Here is a 27,021-nt window from a genome sequence, read left to right as displayed (position 1 = left end):
TGCTGCCTTTTGCTGTTTCCATTTGAAAGCTGGATCCTAGGGGTGGTTGGCCCCACCCCTTATCCGTGGGAATGGTGGGATGCCAGACTCCTGTCCTGTGACAGAAGGGCCCTGGAGCATCACTGGGTGACTCTCTCCTTACCACCTGAGGTGAGGTCAGTGCCCTGCCTGCTACCAACACCCCTTTTCATAGGGCCACCCTCAGCTTCAGCTTCTTTCACCCAGCTGTGGCTTTGCATGGTCCCCCACTGCTCATGTCAGTGGGCCCCGTCCTCAGAGTGGAATGGGGACCAGTTGAAGGGTGCAGGGATCGTCCTTTCACTTTTGTCCCCGATGGGTCAGGCTCATGTGAGAAGCCAAGACCAGGCTGTTCCAAGGCTCTCTTTCCATACTTCAGCAAGTCTGAGGTCCCATGTCCTCCCAACAGCCCAACTCTTGTCTTGGTTCTGCTCTGAGTCCAGTCTCCTCTCTGTCACATCCCCAATCTCATCCCCAAAAGACTGTCTCAGAAGCCCCAAGCAGCCTTGCCTCCTAGCCTAACAGCTGGAGATACTGGCACTCCCGTGGGAGGAGTTTTATGATGCATCCTCCAAACCTAGTTCCATCTCCTGGCTTCCCTGGCTCTGTCCCTGGCATCCCAGGCCCCTGATCACAGAGACCACAAACCTCGGACACTTGGGTCTTACCTTTCGTGTTGATATCTGTGTGTGGCCTGGGTCACCAGTCCTGGTCCACTCTGCCTCCACAGACACAAGCACGACCCCAGTCGTGAGTGCCTCCTCCAGCTTGGCATCCCCGCTGCCTCTCACACCTCACCCTAGTCCTGACCCTGCCACAGCCCCAGCTCCGCTTGTCCCATCAGCCACCAGACTGTGCATTTCTATAGCTCTGTTGTTGCTGGAGCTGGCACTAGGCTGCTTGGTCCTCCTCTTCCCCGGGAAGTGCCCTCCCTCCTTTTAGGGCCTAGCACTCCAGCTCGTGTTCCAAGGCCTCAGCCTGGCTCTGAGAGATTCCTGCACACAAGGCCAAAGAATGCTGGTCAGCACAGTTCCCGCAGCATGGCCCAAGCAGGGCTGGACACAGCTGGACTGACTGGAGCTTCAAGAAGCAGGGATTCTGAAGAAGAGAGCTGTTCGGGGCTTCTCGAGAGCCAGGTAGGGGGAAACCTAGTCTTCCTAGTGGACCCAGACCTGTAGTTCTGACCAAAGAGATGGGATGGGTGGGATGAGAGAAGAGAGAAGGCTTTGTGGGGTGGGGGGTCGGTGGTTGGAGGGAGTAGGGGAGCCTGAGAATGACCAGGATGAACAGGTTGGTGTGACATTGAGACTGAAATGGTCAAAGTGGTCCAACTTAGGGTCCCCAGTGCCTAGAAGAGTTGACCACTTGAATAGTGGTGTTAATGTGAAAGAAAAAACGTGAGGCCTGCTCACATAGACACGTGGTTCTGAAAAGCAAAGGTGGACGCCGAAGCCCTGACCCTGGCTGGGATGGAAGAATCCACCTGGGAGAGACTCTTTGATGAGGTTCATCCCATCCTGTGCCCCTGGGAGGGTGATGCTGAGGCAGGCATTAAAGAACCAGTCTGATATAATCAGGAGAGTAGAGGAACCTGGGAGTTAGCAGAAGATTTCCAGCCAGCATGAGTTTCGGCTCCAGAAAAGGTGCAGTGTACAGGCTGGGGTCATGCTTGTGTAACCTCTGTTAGTAATTCAGTGCTTGCTGACAAGCGAAAAGTGAAATAGAGGGGAGAGGGACAATGCTTTCCCAGAAGGATTTCACTAATTCTGCCCTTCCCAGAACCAGCTCCAGAGAAGAAGGCTTTGCTTTTCTCTGCGACGGGGTAAGTCCCTGCCCCCTGTGTGGTTCCGTTTCTCCATCCCTGTACAAAGGGGTTAGGGCACACTCAGCATAAATGTTAATGACACTAAGAGCTGGTGTGGGGAGGACTGTCACTGGATGGTCTTCAGCTTTGTTGCCAAGTGCTGAAAGAGCCCCAGCCTGTGCTGGATGCCTGCCGTAAGTAAACAGCAGTACCTGGCAGCCCGTTAGAGTTCAGACCAAGGGAGGGCTCTGGAACCCCCGGAAGGGCAGGTCCATGAAATGGCTAGGAATCGAGCCACTGAGAAATTGAGAGAAGTAGTTGATTGACGTTCTCCTCCCACCACCAGCCCCAGAGAGGAAGTTGTTACAGATAAATAGAACCAGGCACGCCAGCTCCTGACACATCCATCAAGACCATGGGACAGAACTGGACACCAGGTGGGACCCAGGGCTGGCCTGGTTGGGCAGGATGAGGTCTGAGAACAGAAGGGAGTGCTGCGGGTGGCCCTGAGCCTTACCCCTGGGGAGTGGCGGTGGGGAGACTCCATTCTGCTGTTGTGTTATGGCTTTCAGCCTCTGTCTGGGTGCTGTGGTTCTGGCTGCAGTCCAACATGTCCCTGCCCTCCATTAGAAAAGGGCCATGATGTGGGTAGGGCCTCAGGACCCCTTCTGCTCCTCCAATGCCCTGGGCCGAGCCCAGGAATCTCTGGGCCAGAGTTGCATCCAGGCCAGGATATCGACCATGCCTGGCAGTCAGACAGCAGTTGACCTCTCTAACTGTCCTGCCCTTAGATCGCAGCCCTTTGCCGGTCCTGCTTTTGTGTGCCCACATGATCTGTCACCTGGTTGGAGCCACACCTGTACCTCAGGCCACTGCCACTGCCTCAGCTGGGGTCACAAAGGACCCCTGCCCCTCCTGGCTCCCAAGAGCAAAGCAGTGCCCAGCATTGGAGGTGACCTGGCCAGAAATGGAAATCGCACTGAGTAAGGAGCAATTTTGATGGGAGCCCAAAAGAACACAGTGGTCTGGGGTGGGTTGTGGGCACAGAGGGGCCAAGGGTGGGGTTGACTCCTGAGCTGCACCCTATCCCAACCTGCTGCCATGTAGCCCCACCAGCTGGGCCAGCTTGCCAGAGCATTCAGCACGTTCCCTCCCACCCAGCATCATGAGTGTGGGTTTAGGGCCCAGCTCCCAAGGTGCTCCTTATCCAGTGGGATGGAGAGAATGCCACCATAAGGATCGTCAGAGGGACTCCTAGAGCCTTGACCTGCAGTATGCCCCAAGGCCCAGCTGCTCCCTCCCCCGGCCCAGCCCCCTTGGTCTCTGGCTACCCCGGAGGAGCAGTGGCCTCCTGCCACTGCCTCCTTGGCCAGGGCTCCTAGAGTCACCAGAGCAGAAAAGGTCATCCTGAAGAAATAGGCTCAGAGGGAGTGTTCACCTGAACCAAGGACCCATCCCCAGATTTCCTCTTGTTTCAGCCCTGAGTCTCCCTGTAGACAACCACACTTCCCATTAGCAGACTTTCCCACCTGGGTGTATTCACAGCAGCACTCCAGGCTCCTGAATTGTGGGGCCTGGGAGGCAGGGCAGCATGACAGAGGGGAGGGTGTGCCCTGTGGAAGAGCTAACAGCCACACGTGTCCCCTAGATGGAACGCTGACCTTGTCCTGTACCGCCTGCAGCCGCTCCACCTTCAGCATCCTCTATTGGATGGGCAATGGCTCCTTCATTGAGCACCTCCCAGGTCGGCTGCGAGAGGGCAGTACCAGGTGAGAGGTGCAGCAGTGAGGCCAGCAGGAGGGGAGGGGGCTTCTTGTGGTCCTCTCTCATGGCCTTCCACCCTCTGCTGCAGCAGGGAGTACCAGGGTGCACGCATCCAGCTGCGGCGGACCTTGGCGCTAGAGGAGCTGAGTCCCACCCTGCTCAATACCAACTTCTCTTGTGTCTTTGCTGATCTTGACCAGACTGCCCAGCGCCATGTCATCCTAGCCCAGCTCTGGGTGAGGAACCTGAGAGGGAAGGTTTCCACGGACAGGAGCAGCGGTTTGGGGAGCAAAGGATGGGCTCGGCCCAGAGTGGCCTCCCACTACTGTCCACTGTTCCCCAAGTGGGACTCGGGCAGGGGAGGCATGGCCTAGAGGAAGGTGATCAAGAGATGTCCCCCACCCTTGGGCCTGATCTTGTCTACCTTCACTTCCCCCAGGCTGGGCTGAAGACCGGTCTGCCTTCTACTCAAGAAGCCCCACCCTCCAGCACGTCACCTCTGCCTCGTCATCGCAACAGGTGAATTCCCAAGCCTGGTTGAGTCGTCGCCTCTTCCCTGGGGTCTACACGCTCTTGCAGCTCAGGCCTCCATCTAACAGACTGTCTCAGGGAAGGGATGCGCTAAATGCTGCTTCTGATCCACAGCTGCATCCTGGCCACACCCAGCAGGGCCCCACAGTGGGCGTGCATAAATGATTTTTCACTGAGGTGTGACATCTGCTTGTCATTAAGCCGTCCCTTCCACTTACAGAACTTGGCTCATCCCAAGAGGGAGTGTGGAAGAGAGGGACTGTTACTCCGAATGTAAAGAAGGCCAGGAGAGAAGGTACATAGCTGGGAAAACTTGGCAGGGACAAAGATGTGCTCTAAAAAGAGCAGAAATTTCCCTTTTCCTGCACAGATCAAGACCGCTCAGCACTTAAGGGAGAAAAATAGACTTTATTTACAAGTAATAACATTTAGAAAAGATCCATCCCTGGCCCTTAAAAACCTTCCTATCACTCCAAATCCCACCCCAGAGTTAAGTCTGGGGAAGGTGGGGGATGAGATGCAGCTGAAGGCTGCCCCTGCCCCTGCTGTCACACCCAGGCATGGGGCCCATCTGTTCTGGAAAAAAGGATCTTCTGGGCATCCAAGCCCTTGGGTGGATGGGAGCACCTATGGGTGCACCCACTAGGTCAGTGCCCAGTCCTGGACTTAAAAAGCGCAGGGCCCTAGTGGGCCCAGCCACCAAGAGCAGCAGGAACCAGGGCCTGCTCCTCCAATGGTCCCTTCTGGATCCAGAGGCTGGGGAGGTCTGACTTGGGCCTCGGGCCCAGCCACTCAAAGCCAGCCTCAAATCTGTTTGTGATGAAGAAGTGACTTCGCTCTAAGAAAACATGAGGAGGCAAGGTAGGGAGAAGACCCAGACTCTCCAGGCCTCCGGGGCCAACTCTGAGGACACATCTGTTCACCTAGCGAAGGCTCCGGTGAAGATCCAGGTACCAGGCCAGGGTGTGGGCACGCATCACTGTCTCTAGGGGTCTGGCCACTGTTGGCCTGGGAGCTGAGAGAAGGCACTGAAAGGGACAGTAGAAGGAGAAGGACCAGGCGAGGTTGGCATTGAGGACACAGGTGGGGGCCTCTCACTGGTCCTGGCCCTTTAGTGCTTTGCCTGGAAGAGAGAAACATAGTCACATGCACGACTGGAGACATGTGATGCCAGCCTGTACCAGATGGCTCAAGAAGGCCTCTCACAGCTCCCAAAGCCCCTGACTAGGATCCCTTTCTTGGGAGTGACCTGGACACCTCTACCTTCAGGTTCTCAGTTGCCAGCTATGCCCAAGCAGCCCTGAGTCTCCTCTCCTCCACCAGCAGGTAACCAAGGCAGGGGGCACCCACACTTTGTGACCACCTCTAGCAGCCTACCTGAGCCCTGTCACGGAAGCCTCCCGAAGGGTGGCCTGGGGGAGTACCCCACTTCCACCCACTTTCCTAAGAGTCCACCACCCCCTTCCCTGTCAGTGCTTCCACCTTGCCCTTGGCCCGAGGGGTGGCAGTGGCGGCAGCGAGGGCAGCGGCAGTGGCGGCACTGGCCGCGGTGGTAGCAATGCGCGGAGAGCGGCGGGTCCCACTGCGGGTGTTGGGAGAGGCCTTGGACAGAGCTTTCTTTGAGGCTCCCCTCCGCAGCAGGCTGTTCCCGAGCTTCTTGGGCGTGTTAAGGATGCTGAAAGCCATGGACTGGCGGCGGTCAGCCTGTTGGGGAGGGAGGGGCTGTCAAACTGGGCTGCACTCACACTCTGCCACCAAGGCCTCCCCAGGGGCTCCCTCCAGCCCCCTGTACTAACCTGTTTAACAGCTGGAGCAGCAGCTTTCTTCTGGGCCTCCGTAGTGCTCTGTTTGCGCCCTTCATGTCGGTCCCGGGGAGTCATGGGGCGTGGGAAACAGCTGGTGGCCTTCTTAGACTATGGGGAAGAGAAGTTGACATCCAACGCCAGACATGTGTGTCTGCATCAAGCCCTTGGAGAGCGAAGGCTCCCCTTTAGTCCACTTTTCAAATTTGGGGAGCTGGACTAGACTGAGCAAGCTGATAGGACAAAAAGTAGCCAGGGTTGCCTACCTCTGGGGTACCAGGACCCTGATGGGGCTCTGAGGAGACCCGTTTGCGCTGCTGCCGAGTGGTGATGCCTGTGCCCTCAGCTATCTGGGCTGGCTGCATGCTGGCTCGGCGCAGGGTCTCCCGGGGGTCACCAGTTTTCATCTCCTCATCTGTGATGGTAGCCAGGCTCAGAGAAGGCTGCATGGGGTGGAAGAAGTGGTCAAGGGGGGTGCAGAACTGCCCCCAGAACTCCTCACTGGCCTGATGTGCAGGGCAGCTCAGGCCTTCTGTGGCAGAAGGCCTCCTTGTCGTTGTCGTCTTCTACTCTTGCCCTGCAGGATGGCCACAGGAGGCGGCAGAGCAGACCTCCACACACTCAGGGCTGCCCACAGGGAGTTCACCCCAAACCCTTCTATGCCAGCTAGTCCACGGAAGCATAAGGTCACCCTCTGCAGCAGGCCAGAGACTCAGGGCACTAGGGTAAGTGACTAGTACTGGGGTGGCTTGCCAAGGGAGGAGGAGGGGAGCTGGCCTGGGGCCTGAGCTCACCCTAGACTCCAGGGGGTAGCAGGTCTTCAAGTGAGGGGGGCACACCCGGTTGCGCTGCTGCAACTCTGCGATGCGGTTCCAGTCGTCCAGCTGCTCGGGCTCATCCTGGCAAGTGCCCATGTAGAAGCTGTTCCTTCCTGTGGAGGGCCAGGAGACAGGAGCAGGTGGGACTGGAAGGCCAGGAAGAGTGAGGGGAACAGCAGGGGGTCACCCCCTGGTCCTGGCATCTTGCTAACCATTGTGTCCACCACTTCTGTCCCCCTGTCCCATGGACTTGAGGCTTGGGGCCTCAGAGTCCTATTGTGCTCAGAGCTGCAGATAGCAGGGCAAGGCTTATAGGGCATTTCTACCGTGGGGGGCTGGTTCACCACTCTCCCTCTGGGGAGGTCAAAGGATATCTTCCGCAGAGGCTGTGACACCTTAGAGAAACTGAGGACCAGGAATTGGGGGTCCAGGACCTAGGGGGTCCTGGAGGGCAAGAGTCTTCAGGAAGAATCTAAGAACAGAACACTGGCCCAGGAGAGCTCTTCTGGCACCCCTTACCCCGGAGATGGGGTAACAGAGGACCTGAGCTGACCATCACTATAAGGCTGGGAATCCTGGGCCCCTTGTGTGAATGTTTCCCATTCACCCAGGCTGAGATGAAGAGCAGCCTAAGGGACAGACAAGGCCCTGAGACTACAGGGAAGAGGGGCAGGCAAGGTACTGGAAGGTAATTAGCCTTAGGGTTTTAGAAGTTTGTCCCTTTCCTGTGCCAGGGTCTGTGTTTCAAGCGCCTATGGTCACCTCACCTGGAGGGACCCCACTGGATACACCAGCCTGGGAGCGGCGAGCAGAGCTGCGAGTGGTGGGCCGGTATCCAGGTAGACTGAGCAGAGCCGAGTTGCCATCATCAGGAGAGCCCAGGCGGGCTAGAGACTGGGTAGAAGACGTGGCTCGTGGGCCAGCCTGGGAGGCAGGGGCGGACTGGGTGCTGTAGAAGGATGAATTGGCGCTGTCCGGCTCTTCCACATCTAGCTTCTGGAAGAGAGAATTAATCCAGTGGGGTGGGGCCCTGACAGTCCACAAAGCAGCCTCCTGTTCCCCTTCCTAAAATGCCTGTGTTCCCACACTGCTTTGTAGGGATCCTTAGCTGCATATCTGCAAGAAATGGGCCTTGTTGCTAAGAATCCTGCATAAGGTGCTGAGGCCATACCCATTTTCTCTTGCCTGTTGACCGTGCTTTGAAGGAAGGCAGGCAGAGTTGTGTATCAGACCAGTTTAGAATCAAAGTGTAAAAAAATAAAGGATCGACCTACCGGTCTCAGCTAGGAAGTGGCAGAGCCAGGGCTGGAATGCTTGGTCCTGGGCTAGTCAGGCTCATCCCATCGTCTCCACTGTCCCCTCAACCCGAGCTGGCCATGACCCTGCCCATCTTTTAGTTCTCCAGCTTCTTGGTAGCAAAGGGCAACCCACACAAAGGAGGTACCCTTTGCTGCATGAAAGGTACCTCCCCACTCCCCAGCCTCCTCAGGATATGGGAACAGGACCAGCCAGAGTTTCCAGCCTGGCAGGCAGCCTCTGGATGGCCACAACGCATCTCAGCCACCCAGGTGGTGTGCTGGAGGCCCAGGGCTGGGCAGTAACTTCACATTCTCTCCCTTCAGCCTGCACAGGGTCAGTGCTACCCATGGAAAGAAACCTGCCTTAAAACCCAACAGGCATCCAATTCCAGCCCTGCGCTTTTCTACAAAAGAGGCCTTTGTTTCTTGGGATCTTAAGATACAGCTTAATCAGTCCGGCCAGCCTTGGGAGGTTTCTGTGAGGACCCGATGGGGAAGATGCCCTTATGAGCAAGGGAGCATGACTGGCTTACAGTCCCACTCCCAGCAGCCTGACCTTGGTCATGGTGATATTGATGATTTGTGTGGTACGTCGACGAGCAGAGCGGGTCTTTCGGCCTGAATCCAGGAAGACGTCCCCCAAGGAGTCCAGGCTGCTCTCCAGTGGGGCCTGACCCCGAGCTGGGATTGGGGTGAAGTAGAGAGACTCCAGGGATTCTACCTTGGGGGGCAGGCGCTGGGAGATGGGTGAGGCTGGCTCTCCAGGGATGCTGGTGCCATCTGGCTGAGTTCGAGGCAGCTTGCTGTAGAAAAGGCATTTTGTTCATCCCTTTGCTGCAAAGTTACCAACTCCTACATTTACTACAAGCGGACCAGGTCAAGCACCCCATTTTTTCTCTGATTTTTGAGAAGTAACCAGGAAAGCCCTTACCCCGGGCCCTCCCTTCCCTCTCCATTCCGGGTGAGCCCATCTACTCCCACGGCTCTCTGAGCTCCTTAACACTGGCAACTCCGGGACTCCACTATCCCAGACATCGCCCCCTGGACACCCAGCTCCACAGTGTTCCTCCTGGATGACCCACTCCAGGGAACAAGAGCAGCCTCCAGCTGGGCACCCCCCAGCCACAATCCTACCCAACAGCTCGCCTAGCCACACCCCCGTCCGTTCGCATCTCTTTGGCCAGTCCGCTTCATCTCCTCTCAACTAGACTTAGTGGCACCTGAGGGGGGTTACGAGCCTGGTGACAAGCAGGGGTTCAAGCCTACCTCTACCACTGTGGGACCTTGGTCAAATGACCGCCCCTCTATGCCCCAGTCTCATCTGTTAAAGTACTTAATCACAGAACCTACCTCAGAGGATTGTGAGGGGTAAATAAATGCATTAATATTTTCTGGGTGTGTCTGTAGCGTCGGCTTCACTGGCTATGAGAAAAGCTTTCTCAGATGCAAACTGGACGACATACTGCTTCATTTCTGACCCTTCTGAGGTCCCTCAAATGCCTTTAGGATCAGGTCTAGCGGGGATCGCAGCCAGCCCTCCTCACCTCACTTGCCAGCACAGCCAGGCTCTCTCAAGCTCTGCCCTCTGCTCCCCTCTGTTCACCAGGCACACACACTTTCAGCTAGTCTGCAGACTCTGAGCAGAAGTGACAGCCTCCAGGCAGCCCCTTCTGACCCCTCATTTCTTCTTACTCCCACGGGGCCCTGTACAAACACGTGCCCTCCCACCTGTGCGCGGGTTTCCTTACACTTCCCGATGAATAAGCTCCCAGAGGGCAAAGGGACCACGGACCACATCTTTATCTTACGAGGCCCAGTGGCCAGGACAACCTGACAGCAGGCACTCGGGGGACAAGAGGGTGGCAGGGTGCCTCCTCACCTGGTGATGGTGAGGGGAGTCCCCTCCTCACAGCTCAAATCCAGGCTGTCCACACTCAAGTCCAGCTGAGGCTTAGTCTGGGGCTCCCGGCTCTTTAAGGCATCAGTTGCCACTTGGAACTTGCCCAGATCTCGAAGCTGCTGGTCAGCGTGGGCAACCTGAGAAGGAGAGGGCCGGGGAGCATGAAGACAAGCCTCAGGCAGGGGCAGCCTGGAGGTGGGGATGGGGGGTGTCATAGGGGTCCAACAAGAGGGTGATGAGGAAGTTGGTCCAAGCTGATACTAACCTGTGCCTCCAGGCTGCGCACCTGGGCGGTGAGGTGGCGGCAGGTCTGCTCAGCCTCCTTGGTCTTCAGCCCAGCCTGCTGCAGCTCCCGGCCCAGCCGTTCCGCTTCAGCCCGCAGCTCTTTATTTTCCTTTTGCAGCTGCTCCAGACCCTGGAGCTGCTCCTGCAGCTCCTGGTTCTGCTGTTTCTTGGCATCATAGTGGGTCTTGGCTTTTTCCATCTACATGGGCAGACAGGGCGGGTGGGTGGTGGGGGTAGGGTGGGGACTGGGGGGTGGGGGGCAGTGGTCCAGGGCTGGGGGTGCCTCACCTGTAGCTTATAGTGCTCAGCTGCCTGCTCCTTCTGGTTCAGCTGGGCCTGCAGCTCATTCAGCTGGGCCTGGAGGCGCTGGGCCTCTTGCTGGCTCTCCCCTCCCTGGGCCTGGAAAGCATGACAAACACTGATCAGGGGGACTGTTCTCTTCACTCTACCCAAATCACTGACTTGCCCTAGGCTCCTGGGCTCCGTGGGTCTTTTCAGACTCCTGTATTCTCCCTCAGGACATGCACAAAAAATCCTTTTAACCCTGCCCACAACTCCCACCTAATACGGACATACCATATACCCTGTCAAGGTCCACATTCTGCAGGAGCTTTCCCTGTCCAGCTAATGCCATTTCTGGCAGAGTTCTGACAGCCCTATCTTTGCCTTCTTGGTGACCAGGCACAAACCATCTCATTCTCTCTCCATGAGTAGTCTCCCCAAGGAGACTCCCTACTCCCCAACAGAGACTGAGCCTCAGGAACACTTGGTTACAGAGCATGGAGCTAGACACTTGGCACATGAGCTGAGGACCTGTGAACTCTTTTCCACCTCAAAACCACTGTGGGAAGGAACTTCATCCCCATTTCAGAGATGAAGAAACTGAGCTCAGAGATATAAACATACTGACGATCATAAAGCACAGTAAGATTTGAACCTTGGTCCACCCAACTCCAGGGCCTGTGGGGGCTCATTTATAATACTGCACTGCCTCCTATCCAGACCACAGACTCCTCGGGAGCAGGGCCTACATCCAGCTCCTGGTCCCTCTGTAATGCCAGTGAGTGCTTAGCTCGCAGCAGACACTCAACTAGCTGGCCCTACCTCGCCTACATCTCCGAGCCCCGGGAAGGCCCCCAAATGGAGAATAAGCATCTGGGTTTTGGTTTAAGATTTTATTTATTTTAGAGAGAGACACAGAGAAAACAAGAGTGAGCACACGTAAGGAGAGAGGGAGAAGCAGGCTCCTTGCTCAGCGTGATCTGAGCTAAAGGCAGTTGCTTAACTGACTGAACCCAGGCGCCCCAGTATGTTTGTTTTTAAGATTTATTTATGTATTTGAGAAAGTATGAGCGGGAGGGCCAGAGGGAGAAATCTCAAGCAGACTCCACGCTGAGTGCAGAGCCCAACGTGGGACTCATTTTTATGACCCTGAGATCACAACCTGAACTGAAATTTAAAAAGGGAAAATGCACTCCTTGCCTGGTGACTATATAATAGAAATGTTAGAGAACATCTCCATATACTGCTAAGTCTTGCTGGTATTATTAATGCAGCCTGTGTCAGCCATGAGAACATTGCAGGGGCTTCTGCGCAAGACCGAGATTTGTTTTTCTTTTGAATCAATTCTTGCTCACATTTCTGCTACTTATTTGGATTGTGAGTTTGATATCTCCACTTACTGTGCTCACATTCTCCCATGTTAGAATGGAGCAATTATTTCAGTTTACCTCATCAAACCATTGTGAGCAGACTTTTCAGCTAACCACAGTCAAGAGAAATTAAATGACATCTTAACCAATGATGCTGGCATATTTACTATTCTGTACTGCCTTTCTAGCCAAAACTACTCTTTTGAAAAGCTTAGGAGATATTGGAGAGCTGATCTCAAATTATACTCAGACCCACATCAATAATCACGGGAAGGAGGGAAGCGAGGTAACGTGATGCCCTACTTCTGATGGAGATCAGACTGTTAGTATCCCAAGAGTGGTCAGTATAATTTGTGTTGAACTGAAACCAAGAGGCGGACACTTAAATCCGCCTGTGCCACCCAGGCACCCTGATAAGCATGTTTATCACACAATTATCATGGAGGGGACCTGAGGGAAACAAAGCTCAGCTCCCACCAATTCCTGTGACCTGTCAGAGCTGGGGCACCTGGGAGGCTCAGTGGGTTAAAGCCTCTGCCTTCGGCTCAGGTCATGATCCTGGGGTCCTGGGATCGAGCCCCGCATCGGGCTCTCTGCTCGGCGGGGAGCCTGCTTCCCCCTCTCTCTCTGCCTGCCTCTCTGCCTACTTGTGATCTCTGTCAAATAAATAAATAAAATCTTGAGGAAAAAACACAAACAAACAAAAACAACCAGAGCTTTAGTGCGCCCCAAGGCCAGTGGCACCTAATTCCTCTACCCCTGATAAAAGCTGTGAAGCCTGAACTGCAAAAAAGCAGATATTAAACCAAAGAAGATGACACTGCTGTAAGTATTAAGAATATTAAGTTGCGGGGGGAGGGGGGTTAGGAGGGGGGTGGGGTTATGGACATTGGGGAGGGTATGTGCTATGGTGAGTGCTGTGAAGTGTGTAAACCTGGCGATTCACAGACTTGCACCCCTGGGGATAAAAATACATGTTTATAAAAAATTAAAAAAAAATTTTTTTTTAATCTATCAATTAAAAAAAAGAATATTAAGTTGCTGGGACTCCTGGGTGCCTCAGTGGGTTAAGAGCCTGCCTTCAGCTCAGGTCATGATCCCAGGGTCCTGGGATCGAATCCCACATCGGGCTCCCTGCTCAGCAGAGAGCCTGCTTCTCCCTCCCCTCTGCGGCTCCCCCCTGCTTATGTGCCTCATGCTCTGTCAAATAAATGAAGTCTTTTAAACAAATATTAAGTTGCACTGTAATGTAAATATTGAGAACACTCCTCAAGGTTAAGCTGTCTAGAGCAGTGCTAGCCAAAGAACTTTCTACAGTGATAGAAATGGTCTGTATCTGCCCTGTCCAATTTGGCAGTTCTAGCTATACTTTGCTACTAAGCAAGGGAAATGAGACTAGCACGACTGAGAAGCTGAATTTTTCATTAGTTAAACCACACAGGACTAGGAGCTAGTGTAGTGCAGAATGAAGATCTGAGGGATGGGAGTCATTCTCGTCTTCCCTCAAGAGCTCCAAGAAGGGGACACAAGCAAGGGCTCCTGAGCCACAGGCAGATGCAAGACTGTAAGGTCCTCCTCTGCCCCCACACCCACCATAGCCTGAGGGCTTACAGAGAGCTGAGGGAGGGTGACCCAAGCCCCCACCGTGTCCTACCTTCAGCTTCTGTTGCTGCACCTTGCTGGCTTGGTCATGATCAACTAGCTTCTTACTCAGTTCTTCCACCTGGAGCAGGGGAGGAAGAGAAGACAAGATTCAGGAGGCCTTCCCCTGGTTGTCCTGAGAAATCAGATTTCCCCAGATAAATCCCCAGTGTTCCTAGAAGAAACTCTGGTCCTTTCTCTGGCCTCCAATTAGGGAACAGCCTGCTGCTTGGACTGGTGAGGACCAGAGTGAGGCCACCCAATATGCAGGGGCTGCCCGAGTCATCTGCCCACGCTCGCTTCTGTCCCCAGGCTGCAGAGACAGGCCTGCCAGAGCCCTGCAGCCTCAAGATTCAGAACGGAATCTGGGGAGCTGACATCCCATTACCACCCTACTACTGCCACTATTCCCAGCCCCAACCTTCCCAGGTTGGGGACAGGAACAGGGGACTGAGTCTATAATTCTAGTAAATACTGAATACCCAGCACTTCTCCTAAAAACTGCCAAGGGCCACAGATACTCAGACTTCTTCCCAAACTGCATGGGCTGTCGGCTGGAGCTAGCAACATGGCCACTGGGATTAGCACTGGGAAGCAGACTGCCAGACAAGGTGGGGAGGGTGGGCAGCCCTTCTACCCCAAGCCCACCCCACTCCCACAGGAAAGAGGAGCAGAGGGAGGGAGGGGTCTAGAGGGAGCCTAACAGCACGAGCACTGTTGGCTCCTCCAGGTGTTCCAGGGGCTTAAGCCCCTGGAGGAACTGCAAAGAGGCAAGAGCTCCACTGCTGCCCGTTTGCTATTCAGTGTGACTGTCCCCATCACCTCAGGCTCCCTGGAGGCTGCGATGGAAGGAGAGGAGGGCCCGATTCCTCAGCAGGCCGGAAGTGACTGAGGAGGAAGGGTGGTGGAGAAAGGGTGCCCCCGCTAGGCACCAGCCAACAGCCTCAATGGCCAGGGAAGTGCAGGGAGATCCTTGTGAGGGCCCAGCACCCAGGCGGGGCCACCTCCTGTCTCCCATGGGGCTTGGCCTTCTTGCTCCCAGACAGCTCTAGTTCACGCTCAGGGTTAAAGCCCCAGAGGATGATAGGCAGGTGTCCCAACGCTCACAACCCTCCCTGACCTGTCTGGGCTGCTTGTGTGAAACGAGGCCCACGGTCACTCTGCCATTCCTCTTAGTTTGGCACCCAAGCTGGGAATGGAACTTGGAGATTTGGGAATCCCAAGGAATGCCGGTCACCAGTTCGGACATGGGAAAGATGAAGGGACAGAAGGATGGGGACGCCGACCTGGACTGGGTGGGAAGAGGCCCGGGAGAGGACCCAGCACACCGCACTCCTGGGCAGCCCGGGCCTGGACTCCATGGCTTGACCCTGCCCTGTTCACAGACAGTTCACAAACAGGAGCGGGCGGAGGCAAGCTGCAGCTTGGGGTCATGCACTGAGACGGGTCACCGCTTAAGCAGCCAGCACTTATCAGGGACCCCAGGCTTTACCTGCTTAGTTTGCGCTCTCTGAAATACCTCTAGCTGCTCCACCTGTGCGTGGGGGAGGGGCAATGGAGACAGAGTGAGATGGGGACCGAAAGGCACTAGCCCTGCCACCAGGCTGATCTCACTGAGGCTCTGAGACTTTCCTCCAAGGAACGAGACTTCTAGTCATTTTTAAAAAGTGACAATTTGGCTCACTCTAGTCCCCAGAAATTCTAGGGTCTCCACTGCAGGCATACCTGCCTAGGACTATGTGTTTCTAGAATAGAACTGATGGACTTCACAACTTCACTCTCCAGGGACAGAGCCTTCAGGGAGGAGGAAACTACTGATACTTTCTTTAGGACAGTAGGGGGCAAGATACTTGAACTCTACCAGCCACCCTGCCAGTGATGGGAGCCAAGACAGAAGGGAACATCGTCCCTTCTCTCAGGTCTGATCTCTGTGGGCAAGGCTGAGCTGGGCATCTTACCTGGGCAGTGAGTTTCTGCCTCTCATCCTGGAACCGCTGCCTCTCCTCCAGAACCTTGACCTTGGCACCCTCGTACTTGGCAGTCATCACCTCCAACTCCCGGGCAGTGTTCTGTGCTTCCCGCTGCATCTCAGCCAGACGCGTCTCCGCGTCAGCTCGCACAGCTGCCAGCTCCTGGCCATACTTCTCCCTGGCCTGGTCCAGCTCCACTTCCAGAAATTGCCGGCCTAGGCTGGCACGCTCCCCCAGCCCCCGGTTCTCCTCTGCCAGCAGGCCATGAGCCTTCTTCAGCATGCTCAGCTGCTCTGCATAGCTGGCCTTCTCAGCCCGCAGCTGCTGTGCTGCCCGTTCCTGCTCCGCCACCTTCTGCCGCAGGGGCCCCAGCTCCCCAAGCTCCCGCTGGGCCCGCACCAGCTCTGCCCGCAGCCCGCCAGCTGCCTGCTTACTCTGCTCCAGCTCCTCACGATGGCGTTTCTCGGCAGCTGCCTGCTCAGCCTGTAGCTGCTGGCACAGGTGCTTAGCGGGCAGGAGCTCGCTCACTAGGGCCTGGGTGCTGGTATGCTCCAGCTGCAGGGCAGAGAGGGCCTGCTCCTTCTGGAAGAACTTCTCCTGCCATGTCTTTAGTTCTTGGCCCAGCTCCTCTGCTCGCTCTGCCTGGGAGGCCAGCTCCTGTCGGAGGCTCTCTGAAGCCACCCGCTGTTTCTCGGCCTCCTCCCGGAGGGTCCGCACCTCCTCCCGCAGAGCAGAGCTGCGTTCGGCAGCCCTGGCGCTGTTGCTGGTGGTCTCTGCCTGGAGCAGGCGCAGCCTCTCCTCCAGCTTCTGGCTCTTCTCTGACTCAGCTACAACCAGCCGCTTCAACTCCTTGCTCTCCCCCTCTTTTTCCAGGACCTGGCGGTTCAAGATGGACACCTCTTCCTCCAGGCTGCTGATGAGGCTGTTTTTTCTCTCAGCCTCCTGCTGGCCCCGGGCCACTTGGGTCTTCCACTCATCCTCAGCCTTGCTATGGTCTTGGGCCTTGGCACGGAGGGTGGCCAGCTCCCTCTGGGCCGTGGCTAGGGTGTCCTGACTGCGCCCCAGCTCCTGGGCCTTCTCCTCTAACCGGCCCTGCAACGCCTCCAGGGCACCGGCCTGCTCCGCACGGGAGGCACGCTCACACTCCAGGCTACGCTCCAGGCCAGAGGCCTTCTCCTGGTGCTCCCGGCACTGCCGCTCCAGCTTACTCACCTCAGCCCGCAGAGCCTCGAGCTCAGGGCCTTTTCTCTCACTCTTTCCAGTAGACTCCGACTGTGCTCCTCCTGACCCAGAAGAGTCTTCTCCACTGGCCGGCCCCAGAGACTGTTGGCGCCCCTCCTCTCTCTTGGCCAGCTGTTCCTTCAGTCGCTGCACAGTTTGCTGAAGCTCCCCCAGCTCTGTTTTCTGGGCTGCCTCCTGCCCACGGAGCTTGGCCAGCTCCTTGTCCTTCCCTTCCTTTTCCATCAGGGCATGGGCCAGGGCTTCCTGCAGGGTTGCAAACTCCACACGCTGCTCATTGAGGGCATTTTGCAGCCGCATCTCCAGCTCTGCCTTGGCAGCCTTCTCCAGGGCAAGATCAGCTTGGGCCCTGCTCCGCTCCTGGGTCAGGCGTGCCACCTCCCTCTCCTGCTGCCCTCGCTCCTCCTGCTGCTGGCTCTGGCTCTCGATCAGCGCAGCCCGCAGCCTCTCCAGTTCACTGCCCATCTGCTCGGCCTCCCGCTCCATGGCTTGCAGTGCTGCCTGCGTGCTGCAGAACTGGCGTCCCTGCTGCTCTTCTGGCCACTCGGACCCTCTGTCTCCTGGCCTTGGGGGCTCCTTGAGTAGCTCACGGGAGGCTGTTTCCTGCTGCTCTCCTGCCTTGCGCACCAAGGCCTCCAGGCGGGCTACCTCCTTGCCAGTGGCAGCCATCTTCTCCTGCAGAACAGAGAGGTCGTCTGCAAGCTTCTGGGCCCTGACCTCCTTCTCCTGGGCCTGCTGGAGGGCTCTGGCCAGGTTGGCACGAAGCTGAGCTACTTCGTTCTGCTGCCGGCTGATCTGGAGCTCGCTGTGGGCCTCGATCCCTGCCACCTTCTCCTTGGCCTCCTGTAGTTCCTGGCGGGCCTTCTCGCATTCCTCCTTCAGGGTCATCAGCTGTTCCTGGAACATGGCACCGTACTGGGCCTCCTCTTGCTGGCTGTCCTCATACCGCTCGCGCCAGGTGGCCACCTCCTTGGCAAGCTGTTCACACTCACCCTCTGCCTCACGCTGGGAAGCTACGGCCTCTGCCAGCTCCCGCCGCAGGGCTTCCATCTCGGCCTGATGGGCTTCCCCCAGCTGCCGTAATCGGGCCTCCAGCCCCTTGCGCCCAGCCCTCTCTTCTTCTAGCTCCTTCCGTTCCTGCTTATGCTGTTCCACCAGACACCGGGTCTCTGCCTCCAGCTTGGCGATATGACGCTGCTGCTCTTCCAGAGCGTCTGAGGCCCTGCGCTTCTCCTCTTCCAGGCTGCCCTTGCTGATCTTCAAGGACTCTTCAAGAGCCCGAACCTGCTCCTGAAACTGGCCCTTCTCCTGGGCCACCCTTTCTCTCTCGGTTGCTTTTTGCTGCTCAGACCTCAGCTGGGCCTTTAGCTCTGCCACCTGGGCCTGGGCCTCACACTGCTCCTGGCGGGCTGCCTCAACACAGGCATGGAGTTCCTCCACCTTTTGGCTCAGCTCTACCTTCTCCCGCTGGGCCCGAGTCACTGAGGCCTGGGCACTGTCCCGGGCTTCATTAGCGGCCTGAAGTTGCTGTTGCAGGACCTCCAGCTTGGCAGTCTTCTCCTTCTCCAATGCTTCCAGCTGCTGGAGGGCCGAATCCCTCTCCTTTAAAGAAGACTGCCGCTCTTCGGCAGCAGCGGCCAGTCGCTGGGCATGGTCTCGCCTGGCTGCCTCCTGCTCCTGGGCGGCTTCCTCTAACTGCTGCTCCTTTTGCTTCAGGCTGCTGCTCAGCTGCTCCAACTGCTGGCGAAGGCCCTGGGAGGCCTGTTCTTGCTGCTGGAGGGTCTCTGCTAGCTGAGCCTGCTCCTGTTTGGCCTGCTGCTTCAGGCTGGCCAGTTCTTGATCCTGCTGCTGGAGAGTGACGTTGAGGGTGGTAAGCTCAGAAGTCAGTGTGGCTACCTGGGCAGACAGCCGGGCCCCCTGAGCCTGAGAGGCCTGCTCCAGCTCTTCCTTCGCCTGGCTGAGGTTGGACAGGGAGCCCTGCAGCTCAGCAATCAGGCCAGCCAGCTGCTGCTTTTCTTCTTCAAAATGGCCCCGCTCGGCTAGCAGCTTGGCTTCTCGCTGGCCCTGCTCAGCCTCCAGTGCCTCAATCCTGGCTTGGAGCTGGCTGTTGTCTGCAGCAAGAGAGGCTGCCTCTTGCTTCAGGGTTTCCAGCTGGTGAGATAAAGAGACAGATGAGGATCAGCATGACTCCTCCATCACCAGAGCACCTATGAGAACTAATGAACAGGAATCCAACTGTAGCAAACACAGGTCCACACCAAACGCGGGACGCGGGTCTTCCCCACTGCTCCTGTGCATTCCTACCTGCAAGACGTCGCCCAACACTTCGCCCTTCTCCCGGGTTGGGTTCTCCCGCATCTGGGCCAAATGTTCTTCCAGGTGTGAAAGTTTTCCCTGAAGGATTTCATTCTTCTCTTCAAGGCATTTCTGAGAATAAATAAGAGCCTTTGTGAACAAAAGTGGAATAAGTACTAGGTTACCAACAACAATACGGAGCCCTATCACGCTGTTGCCAAGATCTCCTTTTGCCCTGACCTTGGGAAAAACTCAGAAACCAAGGACCTGGGATCATGAGGGACCTGATTTTCTAGCCCTACTTTCATGGCTGAATTAAGTCATGTGACCTGCTAATTTCTTCTTCCAGGCCACTAAGTTTACTTCAAATTTCCTTACTTAAGAAAAAAAACCTCCTTACTGTATACCTTCCTCAGACAAGTCTTGGCTCCCAGATTATCCAAACATGCAACAGCTTAAAAAAATCCCCAGCCATGCCTGGGTGGCTCAGTCAAGCATCCAACTCTTGATTTCGGCTCAGATCATGATCTCAGAGTCCTGAGATTAAGCCCCACATCAGGCTCCCTGCTCAAAAGGGAGTCAGTCTGAGATTCTCTCTCTTCCTCTGCCCCTACCCCCTCCTTACTCATGCGGTCTCTAAAATAAATAAATCTTTTTAAAAAATCTTGGGGTGCCTGGGTGACTTAGTCGTTATGCGTCTGTCTTCAGCTCAGGTCATGATACCAGAGTCCTGGCATGCAGACACACATTGGGCTCCCTGCTCGACAGGAAGCCTGCTTCTCCCTCTCCCACTCCCCCTGCTTTCATTCTTTCTCTTGCTGTATCTCTATTAAATAAATAAATAAAACCTTTAAAAAAACTTCCTGAAAAAAATATAAATGTATAAATATAAATAAACTATAAACATAAATATATATAAGTATAAATAAATATAAATAAATACCACATATACACACAAACATATTTTTATATATATATATATGTGTATATATATATATGTGTGTGTGTGTGTGTGTACACACACACACACATCTCTCTCTCTCTCTCTCCCACCACCCCCCAGCCTGCCTGGGTCTCAATAGCAGCAGCAGCCATAGCACCTCCAACCCCCGTTCCCCACCCCCTCCTCCCACTGTCCACTAAACCAGACTGGGACTGTGCCGGGTCCTCTCTGAATTCCTAATCCACCAGACAGATATGGGAGGTAGCTATTACTATCCTTTTGCAGAGCAAGATCTGAAGCTCAGATATTAAGTGCCTTGCCCTAGGGCTATAGGATTAATAAGTGGCAGAGTTGGGTTCTTTAAAAATAGCAATAAAAACTAATAGTCGGGGCACCTGGCTTGCTCAGTCAGTGGAGCCTGCGACTCTTGATCTCAGAGCTGTAAGCTTGAGCCCCACACTGGGTGGAGAGATTACTTAAAAATATATACATGGGGCACCTAGGTGGCTCAGTGGGTTAAAGCCTCTGCCTTCGGCTCGGGTCATGGTCCCAGGGTCCCAGGATGGAGCCCCGCATCGGGCTCTTTGCTCTGCAGGGAGCCTGCTTCCCCCCTCTCTCTGCCTACCTCTCTGCCTGCTTGTGATCTGTCATATATATATATATATATATATATATATATATATATATTTAAAGACTTTATGTATTTATTTGACAGAGATTTATTTATTTGAGAGAGAGACCACGAGCTAGAGGGGCAGAGTGGAACGAGGGAAAATCTCAAGCCAACTCTGTGCTGAGCAAGGAGCCCAATGCAGGCCTTGATCTCACCACCCTAAGATCATGGACTGAGCTGAAACCAAGAATCAGACACATAACTGACTGTACCACCCAGGTATCCCTAAAAATAAAATCTTAAAAAGACAGTAACGAATTCACTAGAAGCCTACTCTGCACCACACAATGTGTTAAGCACTCTATACAGTATCTGACAATGGGTCGTGAGGCAGCTACTCACTATTCTGCCCCCTTTACTGAAAGCATGCTTACAGAGAAAAGAGGTCAAGGAGCTCTTCCAAGATCCCACACCTTGTTAACAACAAAGACAGGATTCAAAGGTCTACTGGACTAAAGCCCACAATCTTTCCATTACAGCACACTATCAAACCCTGAAGAGAAGTCAGCTTACTTCCCAAATGCCCCAAGTCTAGAATGGTAAATGGAACCCAGCTGTGAACAGCTGGTCAAGCCAGCAGCTCTGGCTCCCTGAAGCAGAGGGGTTACCTTGTCCTGCACAGCCGTGCTGAGCTCCTTCTCGAGCTGCGCCTGTTTCTCCACCCACTCTCGAGTGGCCTTGCTGTGCTCTTCTGTCAGGTCATTGAGGGCACCCTGTAGCTGCTGCAAGTGACTGGCAAACTCCCGAAGCTGAGAAAGACAAGCAGGAGTCCCCATCACCCAAGGTCAAAGCCAGTACCACCACTGCTATGTGCTTCCCAAACTCCAGGGGCTGCAGGTGTCCGACTATCCTCCTAACGCACCTCAAACCAATTATAACTAGTCACATCTTTAACTCAAGACTCAAAATTCAGGGCCACAACCCCATCCCTGGCAGCAGCCAATTACGGGACGAGGAAAGGGCCAAAGGTCTCTGGAAAGACTGAAGCCCAGGACAGGTGCCAGGCCATTCTTCTCAACCCTCTCTTGAAGAAGCCTCCAAACCATCTCAGCCCCAGCGGACCTCCAGGCCGGGACAGACCCCACCCCCCACCCCAACACTCACCTTAAAGGAAAGGTCCCCATTCTCCTCAGAAAGCTGGTTAATTTTGCGATCCATTTGGCTCTTCTCTGTCTTCAGGTCCTGGCACTGCTTCAGAGTTTCATGGAGACGCACAGTGAGGCTGTGAGGGAGGGGAGCAGTTAAAAAAGATGGGTGCAGGGTGGGGCGGGGAGCTGGGAAGAGAGCAGGGAGAATCCTACCTCTCGTTCTTGCCACGGAGCTCCTCTAGCTCCCTGGGCTCCAGTGGGCTAGCCGCCTGCTTCTCGTTCAGCAGAGCCAGGCGGTCAATACGCTGCTGCATCACAGCTATCTGCGCGTCTGCCCCGGGGAAGGGGGTTGGGAAAGTCAGCACAGAACTACAAGCATGACAGGAGGAGGGGGAGGCATCCAATCTAAGGGAAAGGAGGAGGACGGCAAGGGCAGACCCAGCTTCCAGGAGCTCAGGCTGACTGGCCCAAGGCTGAGTACCAGGCTCCGGGGCCAAGAGAACGAACAACATGGAAGAGAGTGGAGCCATGCCTCACACAAGCCCAGCACTTCCCCGGATGAAAATCCCAGATGCTGCTCATTCACACATCATCCGCCAGCGTACTAGACGCCTACCCTTCTCAGTGAGCAGCTTGCGGTTCTCAGCCAGCTCCAGCTCCAGTTCATCTCTATTGTTTCTCTCATCTGCAAGCTGCTTCTTTAGCCGTCTCATCTGGAATTGTGGGGTCTGCAGGATGTCGCCCATTGGGGAGACTGGAGAACCTGAGAGGAAGCTGAAGGAGGAGATGGCCCAGATGCCATGGTCAGAGCCTGAAAGGTGAGCGCTGAAGGGAAGAGCACCAGGCGGGGATGGGTGAGCAGGGCTCTAGGGCTGTGAACACTCGCTGGGAGGCCAAGCACCTCATCTCTGTTTGCATGCCATCTCCCACCTCATGACACGACCTTGAGAAAACTGTTCTCCCTCCTCCAAGGCTTAACTTCTTTGCCAGAAAAAATCTTGCCTCAGCAGAGCTGCACTAAGAGAAGGGACTTCAGCAGAGTTTCCATGGGAGAAAGGAATTCCATTAACAGGGAACAGCCTTTGAGGAAGGCCTTCCACCAAAAATGGAACCCAACCAATTCCCCTAATTAGTACTGGGGCAGGTGAGAACATCTACAAGGTACCCCAAGCACGGTCTGATGACATTAACAGGCTGGTGAATGGTGTTAGCCTCCAGAATGAAGGGATATGAGGACTGGATGTTGAGGCCCTATCCCAGGAGAAGAGGCGCAGCACATACTTGTTCCCACTGGAAGAGGCAACCTTCTGTAGCTCTAGGAAGCGAACCTCCCTTTTGGCCTGGTGACTGGGTGGGGACAACTCTTCAGAGATGGTGCTGGAACAGGTAGAAGGGACAGGAGCTAGGGGAAGAAGCAAACCAACCATATAAAGGTTAGTAAGAAGGTGAACAGATTTGGAACTTTACACAGTCTGAGGAACTCGCCTTAGTGGAAGTGAATCCACAGACACTCACATGTGAGCTACAGAGGGAGGCCACCAGGTAGAACCTGACCCCCAGTGTCTGGGTTATCCGGAGGTCAGTGGCACTAAGCCCAGTCAAGCAACTGGCTTCTGCTTCCACAGGCCATCAAGTTCTCATGCTTCTCCCTGCAGCCAGCACTGCAGAGACAGCTCAGAACTGCCCTGAGTAAGATCTCCTCTCAGCTCAACTATCTCTCAGGTCAGAGCCACGGGCCTCTTTACTCAACTCCTCCATTCTAAAATCTTGCACTGCCAACACAACCTCCTTCTCAAAACCTCTGCCTCCCCCGGTTCCCAAGACCACCTTTCACTTGGCTCTCCTACCCCTAAACACCCATGCCTAGTCTCCCTCTCTGCCCTCCCTCCTCCCCACACCCTCTAAGCTCCCAGAGTTCTGAGGCAGCCTAGCCTGCCTGCTCAGCCCACAGTAACCACCACACAAACTTACAAACCCATACCCTGGCCTGGAGCCCTCACCTACATTCTAGACTCACATTTCCAACATCTCCATTTGAAGGGCTGAACTTGAATATGAGGAACATCAAATTCAGTGGCTGGAAGAGAGTCCACCTAGAGCCACATCTCAGGTCTGTCCTCACCAGACAGCCTGCCTCGACATCAGAAGACATGCGCAGCTCTTAGTCTTTCTCCTGCACTTCCAGCAACACATTTGGCAGATGAGGTTCCTCTCTGTTCTAGCACTTATTCTTTATCCTCCTTATTGATTTACATATCTGCCTTCCCACCTAGAACATGAGCTTCATGTGGGGAAAAGCCTTTCTTTTAGGTGCTACTCCCAGCTTTTAAGCCTCGGGTAGCAATTGCTTAGAAAACAAAAAACAAAAAGTATGTGTGGGGTGATCAAGGACAAGCTGCCAGCAGACAGGCTTATCATGTCCTGCTTAGGCACTGCCAGGCCGTGAGAAAGAACTCCACAGACACTGGGATGTCAGCAACATGGCCCAGAAATCAACCTACTCCATCTCTCATACACTTTTCCTGAGCACAGACTCTGTGCCTGGTACTGGGAGCTGAAACAAACCCCCGCTGTATTTCTTTATAATTCAGGATCCTAGCAGTTCCCAGCTCAGACAAGAGAGGATCCTCAGTAGGCCCTACTTACCTTTCTGCAAGAAGTTCTCTAGGTCCTCATTTAGGTTTAGCCCATCTTCATGGTCCAGCACAAACTTGAGAATGACTGCTAACTCAGCCTGGGCCATAGAGAGAGAAAAGGAGCATCGCTGAGGTGTCAGAGAGGCCTAAAGAGATGGAGGGCACCAAACTGGCAGTGCCAGCCCCAGGAGCCTGCTGGAGCCCAGTCTTCCTCTCAAAGCCGAAAGCCCCACATTCCAGCTGAGAACATTCTAGCAGAGACATGCTGACCCTGCTTACTCTAACCTCCTCAGTTCCTCTAAAGATGCACCTGGGTTCAGAGAGAGTTCCTATCTGACTTCACTTCTGACCACAAAGAAAATGGGCAAAGAAAGCAGTGCAGTGAGAAAGCTTTTATACAGAACTATGTTGCCCTCTTCCAAAGAACCCTCACTGTTGTTCTTTGTCTAAGTGAGAACCCGAGAACCCTCCAGGGCTCATTTAAAGCTTATCCACCAGCTCAGCTGTAAAATTTGCCCTTCACTGTCTGAGTTCCAAAGTTATAGAGTTGATCTGATTTTTCTGGCCAACCTTACCATACTTATCTCTGCGAATTTCCATTCGCAGAGATAAGGAAGTATGACCAGCCTATGGAGTGACCAGCCTGGAGTGGAGAAAAGGTTGAAAGAGAATCCTCCCGTTGCTCCCATGCCACTATAGCTCCAACATCAGAGAAGAGCCATGAACTAAGTAAGTATAATATGGGATGATTCAACATTTTTACCAGAAAACACTTTTACTTAGAAAAATGAGACATAGGCCTCAGCTCAAAAGGCCACAGCTCTCTGGATACTGTCCCCGCAGTCACCTACATTACCATGTGACATCCCAGCTCCTCCTCCTCTGGGAAATAAAAGGCAGCTGCTCAGGCATGAAGCAAAGCCAACATCAGGACCCTCATGACAGGCAGTTCCTGGAAACCAGGTCAATTCCCTCAATAACGAAGTAAAGGCTCCAATTCTTCACTTAGGAACCAGCAGAGGAGGGGGAGAGAAGGTAACTGCTCTGAGCTAGACCGTCAAGATGGACCAAAACATTCTCTCTCACTAATCCTCCTCAGAGGAAAGGAGGAGACAAATGGAGGGACGGATTATGTAAAAAATACACACTCGGGGCACCTGGGTGGCTCGGTGGGTTAAAGCCTCTGACTTCAGCTCAGGCCATGATCCCAGGGTCCTGGGATCGAGCCCCACAGGGGGCTCTCTGCTCAGCAGGGAGCCTGCTTCCCCTCCTTCTCTCTCTGCCTGCTTGTGATCTCTGTCAAATAAATAAATAAAAATCTTAAAAAAAAAAAAAAAACCACACTCACATGGGACCACATTAAATAAATGTATGTAAAAGTGGACTTGAAGTATATCCTTTAAAAGTTAACAGTTATCTCTGGGGATGAGATTACTAGAAAATGTTATTTCTTCTTTTGTGCTTTTCAATATTTTCCAGACTTTCTATAATGAATGGCTGGAATTACTACAACATTTTAAAACACCACAATATGCTGTTTGAAAGCAATGCAGTGAGGTGAAGCACAGACTAGGCCTACCAACTGGGGTGGAGGTGGCATAGGACTTACCTGAATCTTATATTCAAATTGTTCCCAGTCCCTGGGACTTTTGGAGCTCATGGTGGAGTGGTATAAGAGCAGCATGGTCATCTAGAAGCCAAACAGGCGGTACAGTCACTGAGCAGGGTTGTCTCTTTTCTCTGTGCTCCCCTCTCTGAGCTGTTCTGGAGGCTCTTCCAAAGCTCACAGAACTCAGCCCTAGGGCACTGCCCTTAACTATACCCAGAAACTCCTGATTGAGGACACCTGATTGTGCAAAAAGCCAGGTGCATACCTGAAGTCCTGAACTCACAGAACCTAACTATGAAGCTTGGGCTACCCTCTACCAGCCAGCACCCAGAAATAGGGGAGGGAATAAAGGACATTGAGCTAAAAAGACTATGACTGCTGGGGAAGGCCTAATTCCTGCCAGGTCTTCATTGAAGCCCACCATAGTAGCCATCCACCACTTCCCCTGGGTTAAGAGAAGGCCCAGGAGGTCCCTCTGGTTGCACCCTTTGACCCTCACACCTAGTATTCCATAGGTACCTTGGCCAATTCCAGCTCTGACCCCTCTATCACCTTCTGCATGGACACCAGGCATTCCGGAGAAGAGGGGTGTTTTCGATTTTCTGTAACAACGACAATGTAGAAAATAGGGTGAATTTCCTGGACACTATCCCTGAGATCATCACAACACCTCAGAGTGGAACAAAGTCACTATCTCTGGTGGGGCTAGGAGATGCGGGGCTCCTTACTCCTATGTCCTCTCTATTCAAACATACACATTTCCATCTGAAGTTGGCTCTATCCTAGGTCAGTCTAAAGGCTACAGGGAAAGTTCAAAAAAAAAAAAAAAAAAAAAGGCAGGCTAGGAATTCACAGCAGCTCTGAATTCCATGCTTGCACTCACCCACCCAACTCATCAACCACAGAGAAGAAGCCCAGAGATCCCAGGTCACTCTAGAGACTTATTCAAAGTAAGGTCACAGAGGAAGCCTGAAGCTGAGTCAGACTAGGAGGACTAGGGACACCTGGTTCTTATGCTAGTATGCCAATTATCAACACCTCTGCTTTATCTAAAT

At 54.2% G+C, this 27,021-nt stretch overlaps 2 protein-coding genes across 13 annotated transcripts in view; one reads left to right on the top strand and one right to left on the bottom strand.

The window, feature by feature from the left end:
- Nucleotides 1-77: 77 nt before the first annotated feature.
- On the top strand, nt 78-4,293 carry IL18BP (interleukin 18 binding protein). Of its 4 annotated transcripts, none has more exons than XM_032359562.1 (7): nt 78-1,154; nt 1,798-1,840; nt 2,169-2,259; nt 2,614-2,805; nt 3,471-3,591; nt 3,678-3,822; nt 4,026-4,212. In XM_032359562.1, the coding sequence occupies exons 3-7, from the start codon at nt 2,238-2,240 to the stop codon at nt 4,107-4,109; spliced, it is 564 nt and encodes a 187-aa protein (XP_032215453.1). In that variant the 5' UTR covers nt 78-1,154; nt 1,798-1,840; nt 2,169-2,237; the 3' UTR covers nt 4,110-4,212. The 4 variants fall into 4 exon arrangements, with proteins under 4 accessions (XP_032215453.1, XP_032215451.1, XP_032215452.1 ...); XM_032359560.1 differs by having other exon boundaries at nt 3,675-3,822; XM_032359561.1 differs by lacking the exon at nt 1,798-1,840 and having other exon boundaries at nt 3,675-3,822.
- A 212-nt stretch (nt 4,294-4,505) lies between these two features.
- Nucleotides 4,506-27,021, bottom strand: part of NUMA1 (nuclear mitotic apparatus protein 1) — a 77,522-nt gene continuing 55,006 nt past the window's right edge. For 7 of the 9 annotated variants that reach the window (XM_032359504.1, XM_032359507.1, XM_032359509.1 and 4 more), the window contains exons 5-26: nt 26,486-26,568; nt 25,967-26,047; nt 24,368-24,455; nt 23,003-23,123; nt 22,338-22,495; nt 21,935-22,052; nt 21,738-21,855; nt 21,242-21,382; nt 19,027-19,149; nt 15,472-18,873; nt 15,006-15,047; nt 13,527-13,595; nt 10,509-10,619; nt 10,201-10,419; nt 9,915-10,072; nt 8,592-8,838; nt 7,505-7,733; nt 6,714-6,883; nt 6,186-6,362; nt 5,914-6,030; nt 5,600-5,821; nt 4,506-5,240 (exon numbers count right to left, since the gene is read on the bottom strand). In XM_032359504.1, the coding sequence (XP_032215395.1) occupies nt 5,229-5,240; nt 5,600-5,821; nt 5,914-6,030; nt 6,186-6,362; nt 6,714-6,883; nt 7,505-7,733; nt 8,592-8,838; nt 9,915-10,072; nt 10,201-10,419; nt 10,509-10,619; nt 13,527-13,595; nt 15,006-15,047; nt 15,472-18,873; nt 19,027-19,149; nt 21,242-21,382; nt 21,738-21,855; nt 21,935-22,052; nt 22,338-22,495; nt 23,003-23,123; nt 24,368-24,455; nt 25,967-26,047; nt 26,486-26,568 (6,206 nt within the window). In that variant the 3' untranslated portion in view covers nt 4,506-5,228. The remainder of the gene's footprint in view (nt 5,241-5,599; nt 5,822-5,913; nt 6,031-6,185; nt 6,363-6,713; nt 6,884-7,504; nt 7,734-8,591; nt 8,839-9,914; nt 10,073-10,200; nt 10,420-10,508; nt 10,620-13,526; nt 13,596-15,005; nt 15,048-15,471; nt 18,874-19,026; nt 19,150-21,241; nt 21,383-21,737; nt 21,856-21,934; nt 22,053-22,337; nt 22,496-23,002; nt 23,124-24,367; nt 24,456-25,966; nt 26,048-26,485; nt 26,569-27,021) is intronic. The other 2 variants (XM_032359511.1, XM_032359512.1) reach the window with 2 other exon arrangements.

This window comes from Mustela erminea, chromosome 9, assembly GCF_009829155.1.
Source record: "Mustela erminea isolate mMusErm1 chromosome 9, mMusErm1.Pri, whole genome shotgun sequence".
NCBI lineage: Eukaryota > Metazoa > Chordata > Mammalia > Carnivora > Mustelidae > Mustela > Mustela erminea.
Note: the sequence above shows the minus strand (reverse complement) of the source record. Positions and strands in the feature narration are given on the sequence as shown.